The following is a 22748-nucleotide window of genomic DNA, read 5'->3' as shown; positions in this document are numbered from 1 at the left end:
CCAACTCTTGGAGTCCACCCAAACCCATGTCCATTGAGTCAGTGATGCCATCCAGCCATTTTATCCTCTGTCATCCTCTTCTCCTCCTGCCGTCAATCTTTCCCAGCATCAGGGTCTTTTCAAATGAGTCAGCTGTTCGCATCAGGTGGCCAAAGTATTGGAGTTTCAGCTGCAACATCAGTCCTTCCAGTGAACACCCAGGACTAATCTTTAGGATGGACTGGTTGGATCTCCTTTCTGTCCAAGGGACTCTCGAGAATCTTCTCCAACACCACAGTTCAAAAGCATCAATTCTTTGGCACTCAGTTTTCTTTATAGTCCAACTCTCACATCCATACTTGACCACTGGAAAAACCATAGCCTTGACTAGACAGACCTTTGTTGACAAAGTGATGTCTGTGCTTTTTAATATGCTGTCTAGGTTGGTCGTAACTTTTCTTTCAAGGAGTAAGCATCTTTTAATTATTATTTTATATAGTAATTGTTCTTTTAGATTTACTCTTATATTTATTCTTCTTTGATTTACATTTCTTTCATGTTCTTTATTCCTTTCTGCATCTCTGAGTTTCTACATGTACCTTAGGAACACACTTTAAAATTTCCTTTGGAGTGAATCTGCATATACCAAATAGAATTCCATTTAGAATTTTATTTAGAGTGGGTCTTTTGGTGACAGATCCTGTCTATATTTGTCTGAAAGTGTCTTTAGTTCACTTTCTTTGTTCGAAGAGATTTTCACTGGATATAGAATTGTAGATAGGTTGTTGTTTCTCCGTTCTGTACTTTGCAGATAACATTTTATCATTTTCTGGGTTCTGTTGTTTCTGTTGAGAAGTCAGCCATTTGTCTTAGTGGTGCTTTATTGGAGGATAATACATATTTTTTCTTTAATTGCTTTTGAATTTTTCCTGTTTTTGGTTTTCTACAATTTTACTAGTTCTTTTGATTTGTTGTTTGATGTTTATAGTTGTGTTATCTTTTTAAAAGTTATTTTTGCCTTATTCTCTGTCTCTTCTTTTTAGACCTCAGACTTCATGTAATATTATACTTTTTCAGTCTATCCTTTTTGTCTCTTAGGTTCATTTTTTATAATTTTAGAAATTTGTTTCTCCATTCTTTATTTTGTATGTTTTCTTCTGATCTTTCATTTAGTTCCTTACTTTGGCTAAATCAAATCTGTCAGACTCAACCATTGATTTTTATTTTTAGTTATTACACATTTCATTTCTAGAATTTTTATTTCTTTTCTTTTTACTTTGTAATTTTTTGCCAAAATGGTCAAACTATATACTTTTGTCTCATAACTCCCTTATCTGGACCTTTTATAGGTCTGTTTCTATTATCTCTTTATTTTTCTTGGATTTTGATCACATTGTTTTTGCCTTTTTGTTTTTGATTGGTTATTTGTGGTGACAGAAATATTCATCTCTTCAGAGAAATCTTGTACGGATAGTTTGATAATTATTATGCATGAAAGGACATGTTTCCTTTTTGTTGTAGATTAGACTAGGAGTCATAACAATCATGAATTACCTTATCATTTATCATTAAGATATTTCAGTGTTACACTTCAGCACCAGGTTTCAACTATTTCTGGTTCATCCTTACTACTGGTATATAGTCCTTCAGGATTCCAGTCCAAAGTTCTGGGGTGTGGGGATGGGGAAGTTTAACCCTTCCTTGGAAGGATTATCAACTTGTTTTTCTTCATTTAACCCTACACATCTGTTAAAGGTTGTTCAGCTTCTCGGTGTCTCTGCTGCCTGCTCAGAAATGGGCTGATCTTTAAGAGACAGAAGATTGACCTCTTTGGATTTCTTTTTTATCTTGCATCTCGGTCTCATCTGACTTTATATTTTAAGCTTTCTAATGCCTTAAAACAGATATTAAAATATTAGTTTTTGCTATTTAAGTTATTTTCAGTGGGCGGCTTGGTCTGAGTTAGTCTGTTAGGCTTCCCTGGTGGCTCAGATGGTAAAGAAACTGCCTTCAATGTAGGACACGCAGGTTCAATCCCTGAGTTAGGAACATTCCCTGGAGAAGGGGAGGGCAACCCACTCCAGTATTTTTGCCTGGGAAATCCCATGGAAGAGGAGTCTGGCGGGCTACAGTCCATGGGGTTGCAAAGAGTTGGACATTACTGAACAACTAACACACACATCTAGTCTGTCATTTTTAGAAGTGAAACTCCTGGTATCTTTTTATTTCTATCAAGTTTACTTGTTTTTGCTATTTTTTAAACACAGTTTAAAAATTACTGTGTTTGCTATTTTTATTGTACACGATTTTACCAAGTTTTTTAGCTAAGTCTTCCTTTACTTGCTACATAGGTGTATAACTTGAGCATGCTTTTTACAAGGACTTTGATCCAAACTCAAATATTTTTATTGTTCCGAGGTTCTTGTAGATCTAGTAAGCCGTGGACATACCCAGTTGTCATGCTGTTTTCTGACATTGTTAGACAGGTGGGGTAGTTTGGAGTTTGAGATACTAATTTGCACAATGCACATTACATTTGCTAAGTTTCACCTTTTGCCATTTTATAAAAGAAACCATAATGAATCAAGTTACTTTATTTATATTTCTTTCATATAGCAAATAAAATTAGCAAGTATTATCTATGTAGTGTAGAATGTTCATGTGGATCTAAACTATAACCACCGAATTTGAAGTTAACAGCTGAATTCAAAGAATGTCTGAGTTCTCTCATCATTACCACGTATCAGGAATTAGTCCATGTTAGATGAAAGCTATGACTGGGCAGCTAGATGTCACACCTCACTAGTGCGTAGCTCATTGGTGTGAGTGGTTTATACAACTTGACTGTTTGCTGAGCTACCTACTGGGCCCACCTCGTCAGGGCACATCCTTTTATGTCGTCGAAACCTAGAAAACTGTACATACCTCATTGTGCACTGGGTTGAATTGTTCATCTGCCATTTCCTCGCATCAAGTTGTGATGTTACAGCTTGTTTTGTGCTTTCTGTAATTTGCTTTCAAAGCAGATTTGTCTCATAATTGTGCAGAGATCCTCTCAAAGGTCATGTGGTTGTATGTAGTTCTGATTGAGAAACAGTTGTCTAATGCAAAGCTTAAAAAATAGTATTGTTGAATTTTAGGTCTTTTGAAGGCACATGATGTTTACTTTCAGTCTGTGCAAGGCTTAGTATAGATTTTGTGACTCATTCCAATTGAAGTCAGTGTTTATATTTTATAACAGTCTGACACACTGTGTTGTATTTGTGAATTCATGATAGCCTGTCGTCAGGGAAGATGCAGTTTTGTTGTCTGAGCATTAAACTTCTCAGAGGCTGCAACTGGGTCCCCACCTCCAGATTTAGGTTTAAAATAAGATTACCAAAGTGATGCACGTTCACTGTGGAAACCTTTTGAATATTGTACAAATACATAAAGAAAAATGACTGACTGCTCCTGTCGTGTACCAATTTCAATTTCTTCTGGTAGCTGCTTTTAATCACATTTATTGGGCATTATTCTGAGGCTACAGTTGTTTATCATGCATTTTTCTCAGTAACTGAAATGCATCTTGAAAGTTTATAGAACACATTTTTCTTTGAGAGACAGAAAGTATTAGTATTCCTATTGCACATGCCAAGATCTAATTTGTTAATCCTTTGGGTGTCATAAATTTTTGTTTGTTTGTTTTCAAACTGTCCATTGGAAGGGGAATATTATTTTAGCATGATGTTATGGGAAACATTTTCTGTCAACACTTAATTGTGATAATAAACAATATTTTGTGTGCATCATACCATAGGAAAAATTTTAGTCCATTAGTTATCTGGGCTTTATCTGGTTGAGTGTGTTACGAGTGCATATTAAGTTTGATTATTTAAAAACATTTTTATTTTTATTTCTGTAGGAAGGTCACTAAATTCAAAATGTAAACATGGATCCAGCTGCTTATGAGTTGGTTATTAATCGAACTCTAAGAATTCCCCCAATACTGCATTTAGAATAAAATAGTTATTGCAGAGATTACAATGGCAGGGTGTATAACTAATACTTAAGTAGATTTTAAGCCAGCAGATATTATTAAAGATATGAGGCATCAACATATTGAAACTCCAGAATACAATCCTATGAACAGAATGCTTTTGCTTTTGTTTCATCTCTCTTCATTAAAATGCTAACTTTAAAAACTGTCCTAATTTTCATTGTTATTCTGCTTTTTTTACAACTAAATTTAAAGATTCAGGACATTTTGATATCTTGGCAGTGAATCTGACTGATTAATATGGACTCTGGTAAAAAAGAATTCTTCAGTATTAGACTTTTCCCTTAGGTCTCAGAAATAGAAAATAAACGTGGGGTAGCAATAATGTGTGCAGTCCTTATAATCTTATTATTGGAAATAATCTTATCTTTCAAAAGTTATAAATATATGCTGTGTCATTAGGTACAAAGCCTGTGCCATTCTGTTTATAACTGTTTATATTTGCTCTTCCTTTGGTCTTCTCTGTCTCAGGAAAGTGTGTACAGTCTACCCAGTCACTTAGGATTCACTCCAGATCTTATTTTTCATACCACACTTCCAATCCATTATCAAATTTTGTCCTTTTTATTTCTTGCATTCTTGCTCAATTCCATCTATATCATCTAATACTTCTGTTCAATCACTTTTATTGAGTTTACTGCAGTGGAATGTATTGAACTTGGTCTCTAGCCTCTTACAATTGTCCATATCCGTGCTGACAGTTCCCAAGTGATTTTTATTTTATTTTTTGGCCATGCTAAGAAGCTTGTGAGATTTTATTTTATTTTTTTAATTAATTAATTTTTTTGCTTGTGAGATTTTAGTTCCCCAACCAGAGATTGAACCTGGGCCCGCAGTAGTGCGAGCACAATGTCCAGACTGCTGGACTGCCAGGGAATTCTCCCAAGTGATTTTTAAAAGTAGTCATCGCACTGAATTTCTCTAATGCTTTTTAAAACTCTCCCTGAGATTTTTCTGTTTCAAATTATTTACCATAGGCTATACTGCCTACGTTATCTGGCTTTCTCTAGGTTCCTTGGTTTTGCCAAACTCATTCCTACATTTTGGTCTTTGGTCTTTGCATTGGCTTCTCTTTTCCCATTTTTTTGCATGGCTGGCTCCCTTTTGTCACTCAAGTCACCGCCTCTAGAGTGGCCGCTGTTACTCTCCCTTTGTTGTTATTGTTATCAATTAGCATAGTAATATACACTTCTGTATATTGTCTTTTACACTTAATATATTTTTGATATTGTTCCCTATTAGTATTTCATGAGTTTCCTAATTCCTTTGTTTTAATATTTAAAGCATTCCATTGACTGTCCCATAATTTATTTAACCACTTATATTGATGGACATTTAGGTGGTTTAAATCTTTTGCTTTTATCCACAGCACTGCAGTTATTGATCTTGAACATGCACCATTTTTCACATGGGAAAGTAAATTGGTAGAATAAATTTCTAAGAGTAGATTTATAAGATTAAAGTTTATGTGCATTTGTAATTTGTTGCACATTGCTCAACTTTATAATTAGTATTTTAAATGTCCTCTTCTAATACTTCCATCTGAGAATTAACATTTATGTTACTGTTTTCCAAAAAGGATGAAATATGGCTTACCTTAAAGCTGCAATATGCGTGAAGTTATATTTCTCTAATTGGCCCATTGTAATGAGTTCCTTCTTTCCTTTAGCATCAGATCCCCATCTTCCTCCTCTTAGGAGCCTGTTCCCCACCCCTGGCAGTTTTATCCAGGCCCGTGATGACTCAGGTAGAGATGACCGTATCTTAGATTTCCTTTCTGTCTAAGTTGTGACCACGTGACTGACTAGGTGTGAGTAGAAGTGGTACATGCACCTTTTGGGTTGTCTCCTTGAAAACAAAGCCACCTGGCTGAGACTTCCTCTCTCTGTGTGTGGGTTGAAATGGGGTTGTCGCACGGAGCCAGCTTAAACCATGCAGATGAGGATAACAGTCTGGGGGTGATGGAGCAACAGATGGAAGGAACCTGGATCTCTGAATGACCTTAGGGAAGAGAGTGGCCTGCCAGTTTATCTTACTTTCTTCTGGGCAGTAAGATGAGAGAGAAAGAAACCCTTATCTTATTTGAGCTGATGTGTATTTGATCCTTCTTGAAGTGCCTAGACTGTACCCTGTACAGGCTTCCCGTCCTTCACCATCTCCTAGAGCTTGCTCAAACTCATATCCATTGAGTTGGTGATGCCATCTAACCATCTTGTCCTCTGTCATCCCCTTCCCCTCTTGCCTTCAATCTTTCCCAGCTTCAGGGTCTTTTCTAATGACTCTGCTCATTCCACCAGGTGGCCAAAGTATTGGAGTTTCAGCTTCAGCATCAGTCCTTCCAATGAATATTCAGGACTAATTTCCTTTAGGATTGACTGGTTTGATCTTGCAGTTCAAAGGGCTTTCAAGAGTCTTCTCTAACACCACAGTTCAAAAGCATCAATTCTTTGGCATTCAGCCTTCTTTATGGTCCAGCTCTCATATCTGTACATGACCACAGGAAAAACCGTAGCTTTGACTATACAGATTTTGTTGGCAAAGTAATGTCTCTGCTTTTTAATGTGTGAAGTTTGTCATAGCTTTCTTCCAAGGAGTAAGTGTGTTTTAATTTCATGGCTGCAGTCACCATCTGCAGTGATTTTGGAGCCCAAGAAAATAAAGTCTGTCACTGTTTCCATTGTTTCTCATTTATTTGCCATGAAGTGATGGACCAGATGTCATGATTTTAGGTTTTTGAATGCTGAGTTTTAAGCCAGCTTTTTCACTCTCTTCTTTCACCTTCATCAAGAAGCATTTAGTTCCACTTCACTTTCTGGCATTAGGGTGGTGTCATCTGCATTTCTGTGGTTGTTGATATTTCTCCTGGCTGTCTTGATTCCAGCTTGTGTTTCATCCAGCACGGCATTTTGCGTGATGTACTCTGCATATTAGTTAAATAAGCAGGGTGACAATATACAGACTTCACGTACTCCTTTCCCAATTTGGAACCAGTCTGTTGTTCCATGTCCAATTCTAACTGTTGCTTCTTGAACTGCATGCAGATTTCATAGTAGGCAGGTAAGGTGATCTGGTATTCCAATCTCTTGAAGAATTTTCCATAGTTTGGTGTGATCCACACAGTCAATGAAATTCATAAAATAGTTTGTGTGTTTATTCATTTTCAATCATGCTGGTTTGTGTATATGTTTTATTTTTTTCTCAGTACTGTTTAGTTATTTCTCAATACTGACCGCCTACCTGTCTATTTAAAAATCCCTCTACCGTGGATGAAATGGGGGTCTTAATAATTAGAAATGGAGAACAAAATTATGTGAAGTGGATAGCAATTTTCTGGATGAAGTGGAAAAAACATGTATATTTTCTTCTTCTTCATCAGACTCTCTAGTTTATTTCTTGGGTGAGGATTTATTTGAAAACCAATTAAAAATTTACATTAGTTAACTATCTATGGCTGCATAACAAATCTCCCAAAATTTAGTGGCTTTAAACTTTTATTATTTCACAGTTAATGTGGATTAGGAATTCAGGTGTGGCTCTGGGTCTTTCACAGGCTACAGTGATCTCAAGGCTTCACTAGAATGGATGATCTTCCTTGCTCATTTGGCTCCCTTTAGGTTATTGGATTGAAGCATCAGGCATCATGACCTGTTGGTCAGAGGCCTCTTTTGTTTCTTTGACGTGTGGTCTCTATACAAAGCATTTCAGAACATGGCAGCTTGCCTCTTTAGAGCAAGCAAGCAAGAAGAGAAAGCATGCTGTTAAGATGAAAGAGTTTTTGTTCCCTAATCATCGAAATGACACATCATCACTTTTGTCATATTCTGTTCACTAGAAGGAAGTACTAGGGCCAGCCCACACTCAAGGGGAGGAAATTATTACCAGTGTATGTATGAACACCAGGAAGCAGAGATTGTTGAAACCCTGTCAGAAACTGCCTAACACAACCATTATATCAAAAAGAGTCCTTCAAATATGGTAGCTCAGTCTCATTACATGTACCAGTTATAGTGGTAAGGTAGATAATTGCTAAATAATCTTGGGTTTTGATTTCGATATTTAGTTACTTGAATTGCTTACATTTTGATAGGATGCTAATAATAGGCACAGCCTGCTTTCCTGAAGTTCATCAGTTGCTCAACTCATTGAATTTAATTAGAAAATTTCTAATTACTCATTCATTGTCAGTCTTCAATGGATAAAAGTTATTGAAAGGCAGAGTCTGTGGATATATCCATGTATTGCTGTATCTCTAACTTCTGCCTAGCATTAAGCTGGAACAAATTAGTGTCTGTGTATTCTTAATGAATGAATGAGTGAAAATGGAGCTGAGAATTACAAATACTGCTGAAAAAGGAGACTTGTATTGGGATCAGTTTTCTCATTAGTTTGTTTTGTGATTCATGGTTAATACCTTGCTTCATATCCTCAGTCTTTTTAAAATTAAAGATTTGGGTAAAAGTTCAAAATTCTGTCAAGTCCATATTTTAAAAAAATTTTTTGATTCATACCTTTTGCCTTAATAATTATACTTAAGGATTGTATTTTGAGTTTACAAAAATAATCTTGTACAGGAGTATCTGTCACAACATATGCCAGTAAAAATAAATTACAGTTATCCCATTATCAATAGGGAATTATTTTAATCAGTTACAGAAAACTATACCTTTGCTAAAAATCAGAATGTAGATTTGTTGTCATGGAAATTTGTCCATGATATGTGAACTGCAGAGAGAAAAAAATATGTATGTCTTTTAATTTCTTGGCTGCAATCACCATCTGCAGTGATTTTGGAGCCCCCAGAAAATAAAGTCAGCCACTATTTCCCGGTCTATCTGTCATGAGGTGATGGGACAGGATGCCATGATCTTAGTTTTCCGAATGTTGAGCTTTAAACCAACTTTTTCACTCTCCTCTTTCACTTTTGTCAAGAGGCCCTTTAGTTCTTCTTCACTTTCTGCTGTAAGGGTGGTGTCATCTGCATATCTGAGGTTATTGATATTTCCCCCAGCAGTCTTAATTCCAGCTTGTGCTTCCTCCAGCCCAGCGTCTCTCATGATGTACTCTGCATATAAGTTAAATAAGCAGGGTGACAATATACAGCCTTGACGTACTCCTTTTCCTATTTGGAACCAGTCTGTTGTTCCATGTCCAGTTCTAAGTGTTGCTTCATGACCTGCATACAGGTTTCTCAAGAGGCAGGTCAGGTGGTCTGGTATTCCCATCTCTTGAAGAATACAACAAGTATACAACAAAATATTTAGTGTTATTTCCTTCTGATATATGATATTAACAGATTAAAGACATTTTTATCATCTATATTATTTATTTTTAATTGTGAAATATATAGAACATAAAATGTACAGTCTTATCCATTTTTAAGTGTTCAGTTAGGCAGTGTTATGTACCTTCGCATTGTTGTCCAGCCAAATACGGAAGTCTCTTCATCCTACAGACTGGAGCTCCACCCACTGGACAGCAGCTACTTAGCCTTCCTTCCCCCGGCCCTGCAGCCACCAGTGCACGTGGACACTTGAGTCGCTTCTTCCTTTTGGCTGCTGTGGGTAGTGCTGCTACAAACTTGGATATACAAATAATCACTGTGAGACCTGGATTTCCGTTCTTTTAGGTGTGTGCCTAGAAATGCAATTGCTGAGTCATGTGGTTAGCCACTTTTTTAAGGGACCACTGGACTGTTCTCCATGGTGAGCGCACACTTGTTCATCCCGCCAGCAGTGCAGCAGGCTTTCAGTTTGCCTGCTGCCTCCCCAGCATTGTTTTCTGGTTTTTGTTGATAATAGCCACCTTAATATGTTTGAGATCATTCCCTATCATTTATTTTTAATAAGTGTTGCTATTTTCATACTGAGTGAACAGTGATGGTATTATCACTTTATAAAAATAGAATGAATTAGCTTTATTTTTTTATTTTTAATATTGTTTCTGTAACAGCAAGTACTGCCTTTATTTCAGATGCAGTAGTAAATTGTCGGGATATTAGGGTTGATTGCTAGAATAAATTAGAAGCTTGATGCTAAAGGGTGTTTTGAGGTTTTAGTAAAGTACTCTGAATATCATAGTAAATATCTTAATTGCTCTTGAGCACTCAAAGTTGGAAACCCAATACTTACCAGTCTTAGTAAATGTTGACTACTAATTTTTGATGGAATATTCTTGCTTAACCTTTATTGACTAATTGAACTTATGTTTACCAATGTCTTTTCAAAGAAAAACCTGATTTGAGGTATGCTACTGCTGCTGCTAAGTTGTTTCATTATAGTTTACCATAAAATTAATCTGCTTTAAGTGTGCAATTCAATAATTTTCAGTAAATGTACTCAGCTATGCACCTATCACCATAATCTAGTTTGGTGTCTGTTTGTTCAGTCGCTAAGTTGTATTCAACTCTTTGTGACCCTGTAGATTGTAGCACATCAGGTTTCCCTGTCTTTCACTGCCTCCTAGAGCTTGCACACAGAGAAAGCAATAGCATCCCACTCCAGTACTCTTGCCTGGAGAATCCCATGGATGGAGGAGCCTGGTGGGCTGCAGTCCATGGAGTTGCTAAGAGTCGAAGACAACTGAGCATCTTCACTTTCACTTTTCACTTTCATGCATTGGAGAAGGCAATGGCATCCCACTCCGGTCTTCTTGCCTGGAGAATCCCATGAACAGGGGAGCCTGGTGGGCTGCCATCTATGGGGTCTCACAGAGTCGGACACGACTGAAGCAACTTAGCAGCAGCAGCAGCAGAGTTTGCACAAACTCATGTCCATTGAGTCCTTGATGCTCTCTAACCATCCTATCCCCTGCCGCTCCCTTTGCCTTCAGTCTTTCCCGGCATCAGGGTCTTTCCCAGTGAGTCAGCTCTTTGCATCAGGTGGCCAAAGTATTGGAGTTTCAGCTTCAGCATCAGTCCTTTTAGCAACTTTTGAGGGTTGATTTCCTTTAGGATTGACTGGTTTGATCTCCTTGCAGTCCAAGGGACTCTCAAGAGTGTTCCCCAGCACCGAAATTAAAAAGCTAATTTTTTGGTGGTCAGCCTTCTTTATGGTTCAACTCTCCCATCCATAAATGACTACTGGAAAAGCTATACCTTTGACTGTACAGACCTTTGTCAGCAAAGTGATGGTTCTGTTTTTTAATGCACTGTTCAGGTTTGTCATAGCTTTTCTTCCAAAGAGCAAGCGTCTTTTAATTTCATGGCTTCAGTCAACATCCACAGTGATTTTGGAGCCTAAGAAATTAAAATCTGCCACTGTTTCCACTTTTTCCCCATCTATTTGCCATAAAGTGATGGGACCAGATGCCATGATCTTAGTTTTTTGAGTGCAGAATTTTAAACCAGCTTTTTCACTCTCTTCTTCTAACTTTATCAAGAGGCTTTTTAGTTCCTCTTTGCTTTTTGCCGTTAGAATGGTATCATCTGCATATCTGAGGTTGTTGATATTTCTCCCGGCAGTCTTAACTCCAGCTTGTGATTTATCCAACCCAGCATTTTGCATGGTGTACTCTGTATATAAATTAAATAAGCAGGGTGACAGTATACAGCCTTGACTTTCTCTTTTCCCAATTTTTAACCAGTCTGTTGTTCCTTGTCTGGTTCTAACTGTTTCTTCTTAACCAGCATACAGGTTTCTCAGGAGGCAGGTAAAATGGTCTGGGATTCCCATCTCTTGAAGAATTTTTCATGGTTTGTTGTGATCCACACAGCCAAAGGCATTTGAGTAGTCAATGAAGCAGAAGTAGATGTTTTGCTCCAATTGTCTTGCTTTATCAATGAGCCAATGGTTGTTGGCATTTTGTTCTCTGGTTCCTCTGCCTTTTCTAAATCCAGCTTGAACATCTGGAAGTTCTTGGTTCACATACTGTTGAAGCCTAGCTTGGAGAATTTTGAGCATTACTTTGCTAGTGTGTGAGATGAGTGCAGTTGTGAGATAGTTTGAACATTCTCTGGCATTGTCTTTCTTTGGGGTTGGAATGAAAACTGACCTTTTCCAGCCCTGTGGCCACTGCTGAATTTTCCAAGTTTGCTCTTGTGGTTATTCAGATCATTAAGACCTTCTTTGTATAGTCCTTCTCTGTGTATTTGCCACCTCTTAATCTCGTCTGCTTTTTTTAGGTCCTTACTGTTTCTGTCCTTTATCATGTCCATCCTTGCATGAAATGTTCGCTTGCTATCGCCAGTGTTCTTGAAGAGGTTTCTACTCTTTCCCATTCTGTTGTTTTCCTCTACTTCTTGGCATTGTTCATTGAAGAAGGCCTTCTTATCTTTCCTTTCTATTCTCTGGAATTCTTCATTCAGTTGGGTATATCTTTCTCTTTCTCCCTTGCCTTTCATTTCTTTTCTCAGGTATTTGTAAAGCCTCCTCAGACAACCCCTTTGCCTTCTTGCATTTCTTTCTCTTTGGGATGGTTTTGGTCACTGCTTCCTTCCTTTACAATACCATGAACCTCCATCCATAGTTCTTCAGACGCTCTGTCTACCAGATCTAATCCCTTGAATCTATTCATTTCCTCCACTGTCTGTAATCATAAGGGATTTAATTTAGGTCATACCTGAATGACCTAGTGGTTTTCCCTGATTTCTTCTGTTTAAGCCTGCATTTGCAATAAGGAGCTCACGTTCTGAGCCACAGTCAGCACCAGGTCTTGTTTTAATAATCTAGTTTGGAATATTTCTGTTGCCCCAGTAAGATCCCTTGTGACCAAGACCTTTATTGACTCTATAGAATTTGTGACAAAAGATTTTTTGTAACAGGGCTGTATATATTGCTTCTCTTAAATGAATACAAATATCTTTTATCGTATCCTCCTATACCAAATATATGCAAGTACTCAAGTAGTGTATATTTTATTTAGGGGACTGTATCATAATACTCATGAAGTGTGTTTGAATGTACATAACTTTTAGCAAGGAAAAATCTTACATCAGAGAATAAATTCTTTCATGTTTATTTTAGAGAATCCCAATTAAACATTTTCCATGTGACTTGATTTTTTGATCTTTCACTGCTGGTTTATTTTTAGCATATCATAGTAGCAAAGGTTGACAAGCCCTTTCAATTATTTCCTGCATATAAACATCAAAACCTTCCAAGTCAGGTCATGGTTTTAGTAATTAAAATGAAAAAGAACTAAATAGATAGAACAATTTTTCATTCATAAAGTAATAAATACAGTTGTAGGCAAAATTGGTAATTGTCTTCTAACTCACCAGAGGGCACTCTTTTCTAGTTTATTACCTTTCACTCTGATCTTTAGACACAGGTTATACTTTGAAACATTTCAGTCTTTTTCTGGGGTCTAGGTTTGGATTAATTGGAGACTAATGATTGTTTTCTCTTGCAACTTTTAGTGAGTATTTTTGTGACTGCTTTATAAATGTCATTAAAAACGGTTCTACAAATAAGCCATAGTCTTAAATGCTTTAGGCAGTAGTGTATCTGGCATAAAATATCTCTTCAGTTTAGTCTCTTTTTTTGCCTAGCAGCTCTATAATGTCACTTGTTTCTTTGTTTATGTTAAGGTTTCAGATCGAGTGGAGCGGCGGCTTCAGGAAATAGAGAAAGAGATGCGAACAGAAAGAGAGCTGGTGGAAAGACGGCAGGATCAACTGGGACTTATTTCTCAGCAGCTCCAGGAGGTTTGTGAAAAGTGGCTTTTCGTAATGTAAATCCTGAGGTTAGGTGGTTGTTTGGCTGTTGTTAAAATGGTTTTAGTTCCTGTGTGTTGCATGTGACAGTCCATGTGAGAAGTGCAACATATTGCTTACAGTTCATTGTATATAGATGACCCTTCCTGGTTCAAACCCAGAGCCTACTCTTTACTGGATGGATGACCGTGGGCAAGTTCCTTAACTTCTCTAGACTCATTTCCTTTGCTGCTGTTGTTCAGTTGCTCAGTGTCCGACTCTTTGTGACCCTATGGACTGCAGCGTGCCAGGACTCCCTGTCCATCACCAACTGTGGGAGCTTGCTCAAATTCATGTCCTTCGAGTCAGTGATGCCATCCAACCATCTCATCCTCTGTCGTTCCATTCTCCTGCCTCAATCTTTCCCAGCAACAGGGTCTTTTCTAATGAGTCAAGTCTTCACATCATTTCCTCTGTAGAAAATAGAAATAATCATAGCATTTACTTAATCACATTGGTGCAGGAGTAAATAAGTTGATGTGGATAAAACAGTTAACCTAGTGTCTAACTTGTGCTCAGTGCATGTGAAACTGAAGGTATAATTATTCAGATTAATTTTCTTTGGTGTGAACTAGACCAGGGATCAGCACACTGGCCTATAGACTGGATCTGGCCCACTGCCGATTTTTGTAAATAAAATTTTATTGAAACATAGCCACTCCCATTCATTTTCAGTACTTTTGTGACACAACAGTGGAGTTGAGATGTTGTGGAAAAGACTGACTCACAAAGCTTAAAATGAGCATTGACTGACTGGCTCTTTATAGAAGTTTGCAGTTCCCTGGACTATGGTCAAATTCAATCTGTTACCCTTTAGGTAACATTTTTTTAACTGATTTTATGTATTTATGGCTGTGCTGGCCCTTCATTGCTGCACGTGGGCTTTCTCTAGGTGCGGCGGGCGGGGCGGCTCTTGGCTGCAGAGCGCAGGCCTCTCCTTGAGGTGGCTTCCCTTGCTGGGGAGCAGAGGCTCGGGGTGCGCGGGCTCCGCGGTTGCAGCTCTCGGGCTCTGGGGCGCCCGCTCACTAGCTGTGGTGCGTGGGCTTGGTTGCTCCGTGGCGCGGGGGGTCTCCCGACCCAGGGGCCTCCTGTCCTGGCTGGTCGATTCTTTACCACCGAGCCACCAGCGAAGCCCAAGGTAATAGTTTTGTTTTGAAATTGCAGACTTATGAAGAAGTTGAATAAGTAGAACAAAGGAATAATGGATATCCTTTACTGCAATTCCCCTAATATTCATATTTGCCAGACTTTCTTTATTATTTTATATATGTATCTCAGTGTGTATGTATATTTAAAAGTTTTTATTGAGGCTAGTTGCCGACATAATGTAGATGCTTTTAAATCTAAATAACAGGGTGTGTGCATTCTCTTCTGTTATCACAGAAGATTAACATTGGATCAATACTATGAACGTCTAGGTTTTATTAAAATTTTTCCACTTAAAGTCCTTTTCTGGTCCAGGGTACAATACAGGATTACATAAAGCTTTGACCATCATTTCTCTTTAGTTTCCTTTAATCTGGAATAGTTTTTCAGTCTTTTTTTTTTTTTTTCTAGGCAGTTAGTTTGTAGAATGTCTTTTGTTTTAGGTTTGTTGATTTTTTTTTCCTCATCGCTAGATTCAGGTCTTAGACTTCTGGCAGGACACCCAGAGACTTGTTGTTGTGTTTTTCCTAGGTTATCAGATCAGGAGGCATGTAATGTTGATTTGTTCCATCACTGATGAAAACTGAACATTGATTAAGGTGTTGCTTGCCAGGTTTCTCTACTGTAAAGTTACTATATTATGCTTTTTAATTATTTGCGTTATGGGGAAGCTCTTTGAAACTTGAAAATAGCCTGTATTTCATCATATTTTCACATGCAAATTTTAGCATCTGTTGGTTCTTTCATGAAACAGTTACTGCTGTAAGTGATACTAAACAGTGATTTAAAAAATATTCCGTCATGTCTCTTAATCAGAGATGAGAATCCTACTGTCAGAAGTGCTTTGTCTTTTTCTCCACTCGTTCAATCATTCGTTAACATTAGTGTAGATTTATGAATCATCATTTTATCATCTTGGTTAAGTTTTATAATTGTCATTATAGGAAACTTATGAGATTACCTTTAAATGTTTCTTAGATATATAAAGCATTAAAAAATTAGAAACAAGAAAACCAAAAGATTTAAAAACAAAAGGAATGCTTTATTTTTTTCTTTTACAAAATGTTTTTCTTTAAAAGTGATGTTCTTCATATGTACTTATGTGTTCTTAAAGATCATTAACCCTTTTAGATTGACAGATTAAATTTTTTAAGTTTTAGGAAATGTGCCCATTGAAAATTAGCAATGAAAATTGCAAACCTGAAATTATAATGTAAGCCGATAGAAAAATCTGCTTTTGTTTTCTAAAATTCCATTTTTCCTCCATTTCACAAAAGGACACATACCCTTGTTAGTTGGTAATTACTTTGAAGAAGATACTTTGTTGAATAATTAGATACAGATGTGGGTAGACTTTTTAAAAAAAAAAACAAAAAACCTTGATTTTTATACGTTTGTTCTCAAAGCAAATTGCATCTGGTGAGCGTAAGAACAGCTCTGAAGAGACAATTGTTCTTTTTTGTGAGAGAAGATTAGAGAAATTTTCCATGCTTATTTTCTACTCTCTTTACAGAATGCAGAAAATTACAAAGAAAGAGGGAGAGAAAGATTGCTTCCCACCCCTATTCTTGAGAAACCAGAGCCTGAGTATTTGCATTGTAATTGTCATTTTGACTAAAAGCTTGAACAGTCCTTTGGAATTCCATCTCTGACAGTACAATAGAGGATCACTGTTGATAAGAAATGTTTAATTTCATACTTTGTCACTTTAATATATGTGGTAACCTATGTGCTTTTAGTAGGTGATTTTGGATTAAACAGTGCAGTGGAAACTGGAAAGGATTAATTTAGCCTGATGGTTTTCCTACTCCCAAGTTAAGTGGCTTAGAGTGTTCCGGAAAGATCATGTTTAAGGAGAGAAAACACTTTGCTTTCTATTTGGTGTTAATACTTATGGATATACCTGTACTGTATGACAGTAGTAATTTATGAATTTTGTTTGTGGCCGTGGTGAAAATTGAATCTCTAGGTGGGTAAGTATGCCTGGACTTTCAGCCACTATATTCTTCTGCCTTCCTAAAATGTGTGATTCAATGTTAGTTCAAATTATGACAGTCAAAAGTTGTGAAGAGATTGGGAGTCGTCATTAAAAATTCCAGAATGCCAGAGATTTCTGGGTATTAATATAATGTGTTATAGGGAGGCAATCTGTGGTTTTGGCTAAAACCTGTTTCATTTTAGTGATCTAATGAAGTTCTTAGGTCCTCAGAGCTTTATCTGTTCCCACCTAATGAAAATCACAGAATTAGTCATTGGAAATTGATTGAGGGAAAGCCACTCTCCTTTTCTTATTTAGAGTTTTTAAAAATTGTTTACTGTTCTGTTCTTTTTTTCCTGTTCCTCCTGGTCTAAGCAATAGGGATATGCTCACACTCTGGAATTCACTTCCTTTGGTGAGGTTTAGCTGCTTATCTGCTACTGCACGTGAATGTCAGATTTTCTTAACTTGACAAGGACCTTCCGTGGCCTTCGTACCTCACATTTCAGACAACACTGTTCTCGTAGCTCAGTCGCTGTCTCTCTAGAGAGGTGAATGTTTCATTAGTTGTGCAATATAATTTTCTTTTCATATTGCTTTTAAAAATATTTATATATTTTACATTAAAGTATAGTTTATTTACATTGCTGTGTTAGTTTCTGGTGTACAGCAAAGTGAATGTTTTATATATATATATATATATGTTTATATATATATATATATAGTTTTTTTTTCAGATTCTTTTAAAGATATTGAAAAGAGTTCCCTGTGCTGTACAGTAGGACCTTATTATTCATTCTTTTGTTTATAGTAGTATGCATCCGTTCATCCCAAACTCCTAATTTATGCCTCCCCACCACCTTTCCCCTTTGGTAACCATGTTTCTGAGCCTGTTTCTGTTTTATAAGTAAGTTCATTTGTAATTGTTTTTTTAGATTCCACATGTAAGTGATATCATATGATATTTGTCTTTGACTTGCCTCTCCAGTTCTGTCCATGTTGCTGTAAATGGCATTACTTTGTTCTTTTTAATGGTTGAGTAATATTCCATTGTGTATATATGTATCACATCTTCTTTATCCATTTCTTTATTGATGGACATCTAGGTTGCTTCCATGTGTTGGCTGCTATAAATAGTGCTACTATGAACATTGGGGTGCATGTATCTTTTCAAATTAAAAAGTTTTTTTTTTTCCAGATATATGCCCAAGAGTGGCATTGACAGAACATATGGTAACTCTACTTCTAGTTTTTTAAGGAACCTCCATACTGTTCTCCATGGTGGCTTTATATTCCGGTTAACAGTGTGGGAGGGTTCCCTTTTTTCCATACTCTCTCCAGCCTTTATTATTCTTAGACTTTCTGATGATGGTCATTCTGACTGGTAAGAAGTGATACCTCATTGATTTGCATTTCTCTAATAAGTAGTCATGTTGAGCATCATTTCATGTGTCTGTAGTCATCTGCATGTCTTCTTTGGAGAAATGTCTATTTAGATCTTCTGCCTATTTTTTGATAAGTTTTTTTTTTTTTTTTTAAGCAGTGTGAGCAGTTTGTATATTTTGGAAATTAAACCCTTGTCGGTTGCATCATTTGCAAATATTTTCTCCCATTTCCTGGGTTGTCTTTTCTTTTAATTTATGTGTTTTTTTTGTTGTTGTGCAAAAGATTTTAAGTTTAATTAGCTCTCATTTGTTCATTTTTGTTTTTATTTCCATTACTGTAGGAATCAGATCCAAAAAGATATTGCTGCTTTTTTGTGTCAAAGAGTGTACCACCTGTGCTTCCACCTAGGAGTTTTAAAGTATCCGTTCCTAGGTTTAGATCTTTAATCCATTTTGAGCTTATTTTTTTTATATGGTGTTGAGAAGGTTCTAATTTCATTTTTTTTTTGCAAGTAGCTCTCGGGTTTCCCCAGACTATTCATATAGCTCTTTTAAATTTTGAATGGTTGTTGTCTGAACTTTTACTAACAGAATTCAAATATTGTAAAGCTTGTAACCATCAGCCTTTCCTTGTTGAATGATTGTGCAAACAATAAAGTATTTGTTTAACACTGTAGTACATTTGTCATATTACATACTCCTTTTGATCAGACACTTGATAGTAAGGTAACTTTGATTAGTTAAGTTTAGTGGCATGAGGTAAGAATGGTGGTGCTAGGAACATCAAAGAAGTATTTAGACTGTAAGCCCAAATCAGAACTCTTTTGCAGGTACAAAATTTGCATAAAATCTTACATAACATTTTTAACTCTTGACTGTGGGTATCTTGGGAATTCCTGACTTGCTTTTTTTTTTAACTAGCTGTTTTTTATAAATTAAATATTGCTTGTTTATCTTCAGTTGAATTACATACATGAAAAACATGAGATAGATATTTGTATATGTTTTTTCAGAGCATTTTGTAGCCTATTAATATGCTAGTTCCATACTTGCATATAATCTAAAGTGAACCAGGTTCCTTGATTTAACAATGTTTCAAGGAGAAACCCATGGAGCAGGCAGGGCATGGAACCTTAGTAGGAGATAGTGAAGGCTAAATGAGGAGTTCACGTGGGAGCTCGGCTCGTGGTTTTCAGTCTGTGCTCTGACAGAAAACCAGATTTTGTGTCTCTTCAATAAAATGAGAGCATATACAGAAAAATGAATTGAAGTTTCCTCCCTCAATATTTTCCTTCATCTTTTAGCATCTGTATCAATTGTGAAAAACCTAATGAAGAAATAGCTATTCATTCCTTCCCAGAAATGTCATCGTGGCTCCAGAGATGCTGAGTAATATGGTTCCTTCAACTAAGAAAAGCGCTGGGTACTGTTTATTAATGTATTTAGTTTGGACTCATTAAAGGAGAAGCTTCCACTGAAGCCAGGAATGTTTTCCTAATGTCCTCTTAATAGCTTTACCATCTCCCTTGAGACTTCTGAGCCAGTTCAGAGGAGATCCTAGTCCAGCAAATGTTCTAACGTGGCCTCGTTAAGCCTTTCTTCTGCTCTTCCTTTAGAGACTGTGCTGTTTGATTTGGGGATGTGGAAGCCTTTCTGAGGCTGCTAAATTTTGGACTCTCTTCACTTACCTTTCCAAGGCTGAATTTCAAAACTTTTGCTTTGCCATTTGCTTTACTCTCTTGTTTCCATAACCAATACTCTTTTTTTGTAGGTATCCCCTACATTTTCACATTTTTTCATAGTACAAGCTGATTCCCCCTGATATTATTAGATCCCTTCTATATAAGTGCCCATTAGATCACCCTCATGTTGACCATTCCAGTAGCCTCCCTGGGTGTTAAGAAAGACCAGTGGAAATTATAAGTAAATGAGAGTTCAAAAATAAAAGACAGGTTGTAACACAAGAAAAGCTCATGGAATGCACCTAGTTTTTGCAATCCTTGGGGTATGAGCTCTAGAATGCAGTCCTTTGTCAGACCTAGGTGATGAGATGGGGTTTAACAGACAGAGATTGACCCAGGGAAGGTGGCACCACCCAGGGCCCCAGACTGACAAGGGCTGGAACCCAGAGTGTCACCCCGCACAGCCACACACGTACCACTCTGCCGGAGAACGCGTGGGGCGAGGTAACATTTGAAAACTCACACTCTGGAGTTCGTGCTTCAGGGGGCGAAGTTGTGTGTAGGAGAAACTTAGGCCTTACTTTGAGCCACGAGTTTTATTCTTTTATATTTTTATATTCATTATGTTTTATATTTATATATATATTTTATATTCATTATTCTTAATGCCATTGACGCTGTTTCTCCTCCTTCTGCAATGATGGCTGCTTTTCTCTCTGTTAAGTTTCCAGTAATATATATTATATGAGGTAAAGTTTTCAGTCTCAGATTATTCCTGTTAATTACCATTTCTTGATGTATTGTCTCTTTTAATTGTACTTGTTTTGAAAATTTTTTATTTCTGGCATTTAACATAGTATGTTCTTAATAAATACTTGTTGACTGCATTAAGTAGTGACCATACTAACGTATTATTTTGATACATTGTTAAACAGGTTTTATTTCTCATATGGTTCTTTGTTTTTAAACTTTGTATTTAGTATAAAAAGTATTTTTATATTTAATTTAAATAAGTGCATAACTTCATATCATAAACTCTTACATGATCTTTTTTTTTTAATGTGGCTTTATTGCTCAGGTCATTTTTTTCCTGTTTCTTTCCCACTGTTTTTCAATATCAATTACTACCCCTACTCACTAAAATAAAAAGAATAGTGTAAACAACCTGGGATATATTCTTTTTTCTTTTTGTGCTGTTAATTATGCTGGACAGATATATATATATATATTTATAAAATATATATACATTTGCATATACAGAGGTTTTGGGGGGTTTTTGGTATGTTTTTATATTAGGATTTTTTTATATATGTTTTTATATATATAAACTATATATATAAGTTCTTATATATGTAAACTAGGATTACATATATCTACATTTCTTCACCTTCCTGTTTTTCTCACATCAGTACTCTGGAAGTTCCTCCAAATGTGGTTCCAACTTAATCTTTTATTGCCATTGACAGATCTTTTGTTATAATAGAGATTACCAGATTATTTTTCCAAATGATTCTAAGTCTTCACTTTTTTATCAGCCAACTAGCTGAGAGTGCCCCCTTTCCCCCACATTCCTATTGTTAGTGATAGTTATAAATGCTTTTAATTTTTGCCAAGTTGATGGGTATAAAGTGTTAACTCATTTTTGTGTTTATTTCTGTTTCCTATTAGTGAATTTCAGTATCTTTTCACATATTTGCTGGCATTTTTCACTTGTGCCTGTGCAAATAGCCTGTGTATAAATTTTGCTTATTTAAAAATACTGAACTGTACAGTAAGTCCTTTTTGATGATCCATTTTAAATATCATGTATACATGTCAATTCCAAATTACTTGCATTTTCTATCAGGAATTTCACTTTTTTAATGGCAGAAGGAAGGAATCTTACGTTATTTCTTATATAACTAATGAGTTGCCTCAGCATCCTTTTTGAATAATTTCTTCTGTTCCTTCTGGTTTAAACGCCACTCTGCTGTATAGTGTCCCAGGGTATCTGTCTGAGTTCTAGATGGTTTGTTCTGTTTATCTATCCCTGAATGTGTTGTCTATCCCTGAATTATCCCTGATAATGTGTTGTCTCCATTTTTTAGAGCTTTCATTATATTTCATTGGATGATAATGAAAATCCTCTTGTCAAGTTCTGTGAATAATCTTGCTGGTATTTTGATTTAATTGTACTAAATTATAGATTAGTTTGAAGAGGTATTTTCTAATGTTCTTTAGTAATATTTATAATTGCCTCTATAATGATCATGTATATCTTAGACTTACTTCTTAGTACCTTATGGTTTTTCTTTCTATTGTATTATTTTCTTTCATATTATCTCTAATGATATTTTGTAGCAAAGAGGAATGCAGTTGATTTATATATGGCTCTGTTATCCAATAATTTTGTTAAATGATCTTATTAATTCCTGTAATTTGTTAATAGTTTTAATGACATCCTGTCTGTTGTATAGCTAATCATGTTGCTGTTCAGTCACTGAGTCATGTCCAACTCTTTGTGACCCCATGAACTGTAGCACGCCAGGCTTTCCTGTCCCTCACTATCTTTCAGAGTTTGCTCAAATTTATGTGCATTGAGTTAGTGATGCCATCCAACCATCTTATCCTCTGTCGCCCTCTTCTCCTGCCCTCAATCTTTCCCAGCATCAGGGTCTTTTCGAATGAGTCGACTCTGCATCAGGTGGCCAAAGTATTGGAGCTTCAGCTTCAGTATCAGCCCTTCCAGTTAACATTTAGGATTGATTTCTTTTAGGTTTGACTGGTTTGATCTACTTGCTATCCATGGGACTCTCAAGAATCTTCTCCAGCACCACAATTCAAAAGCATTAATTATTCAGCTTTCAAC

The 22748-nt window shown here is 36.4% G+C and overlaps 1 protein-coding gene across 5 annotated transcripts in view; it reads left to right on the top strand.

Moving 5' to 3' along the window:
* Positions 1-22748, top strand: part of CEP128 (centrosomal protein 128) — a 452993-nt gene that overhangs the window by 57819 nt on the left and 372426 nt on the right. For all 5 annotated transcript variants that reach the window (XM_065941397.1, XM_065941396.1, XM_065941392.1 and 2 more), the window contains one exon: positions 13545-13661. In XM_065941397.1, coding sequence (XP_065797469.1) covers positions 13545-13661 — 117 coding nt within the window. The remainder of the gene's footprint in view (positions 1-13544; positions 13662-22748) is intronic.

The sequence above is a fragment of the Muntiacus reevesi genome, chromosome 7, assembly GCF_963930625.1.
Source record: "Muntiacus reevesi chromosome 7, mMunRee1.1, whole genome shotgun sequence".
NCBI lineage: Eukaryota > Metazoa > Chordata > Mammalia > Artiodactyla > Cervidae > Muntiacus > Muntiacus reevesi.
This window is presented reverse-complemented; position numbering and strand designations above follow the sequence as displayed.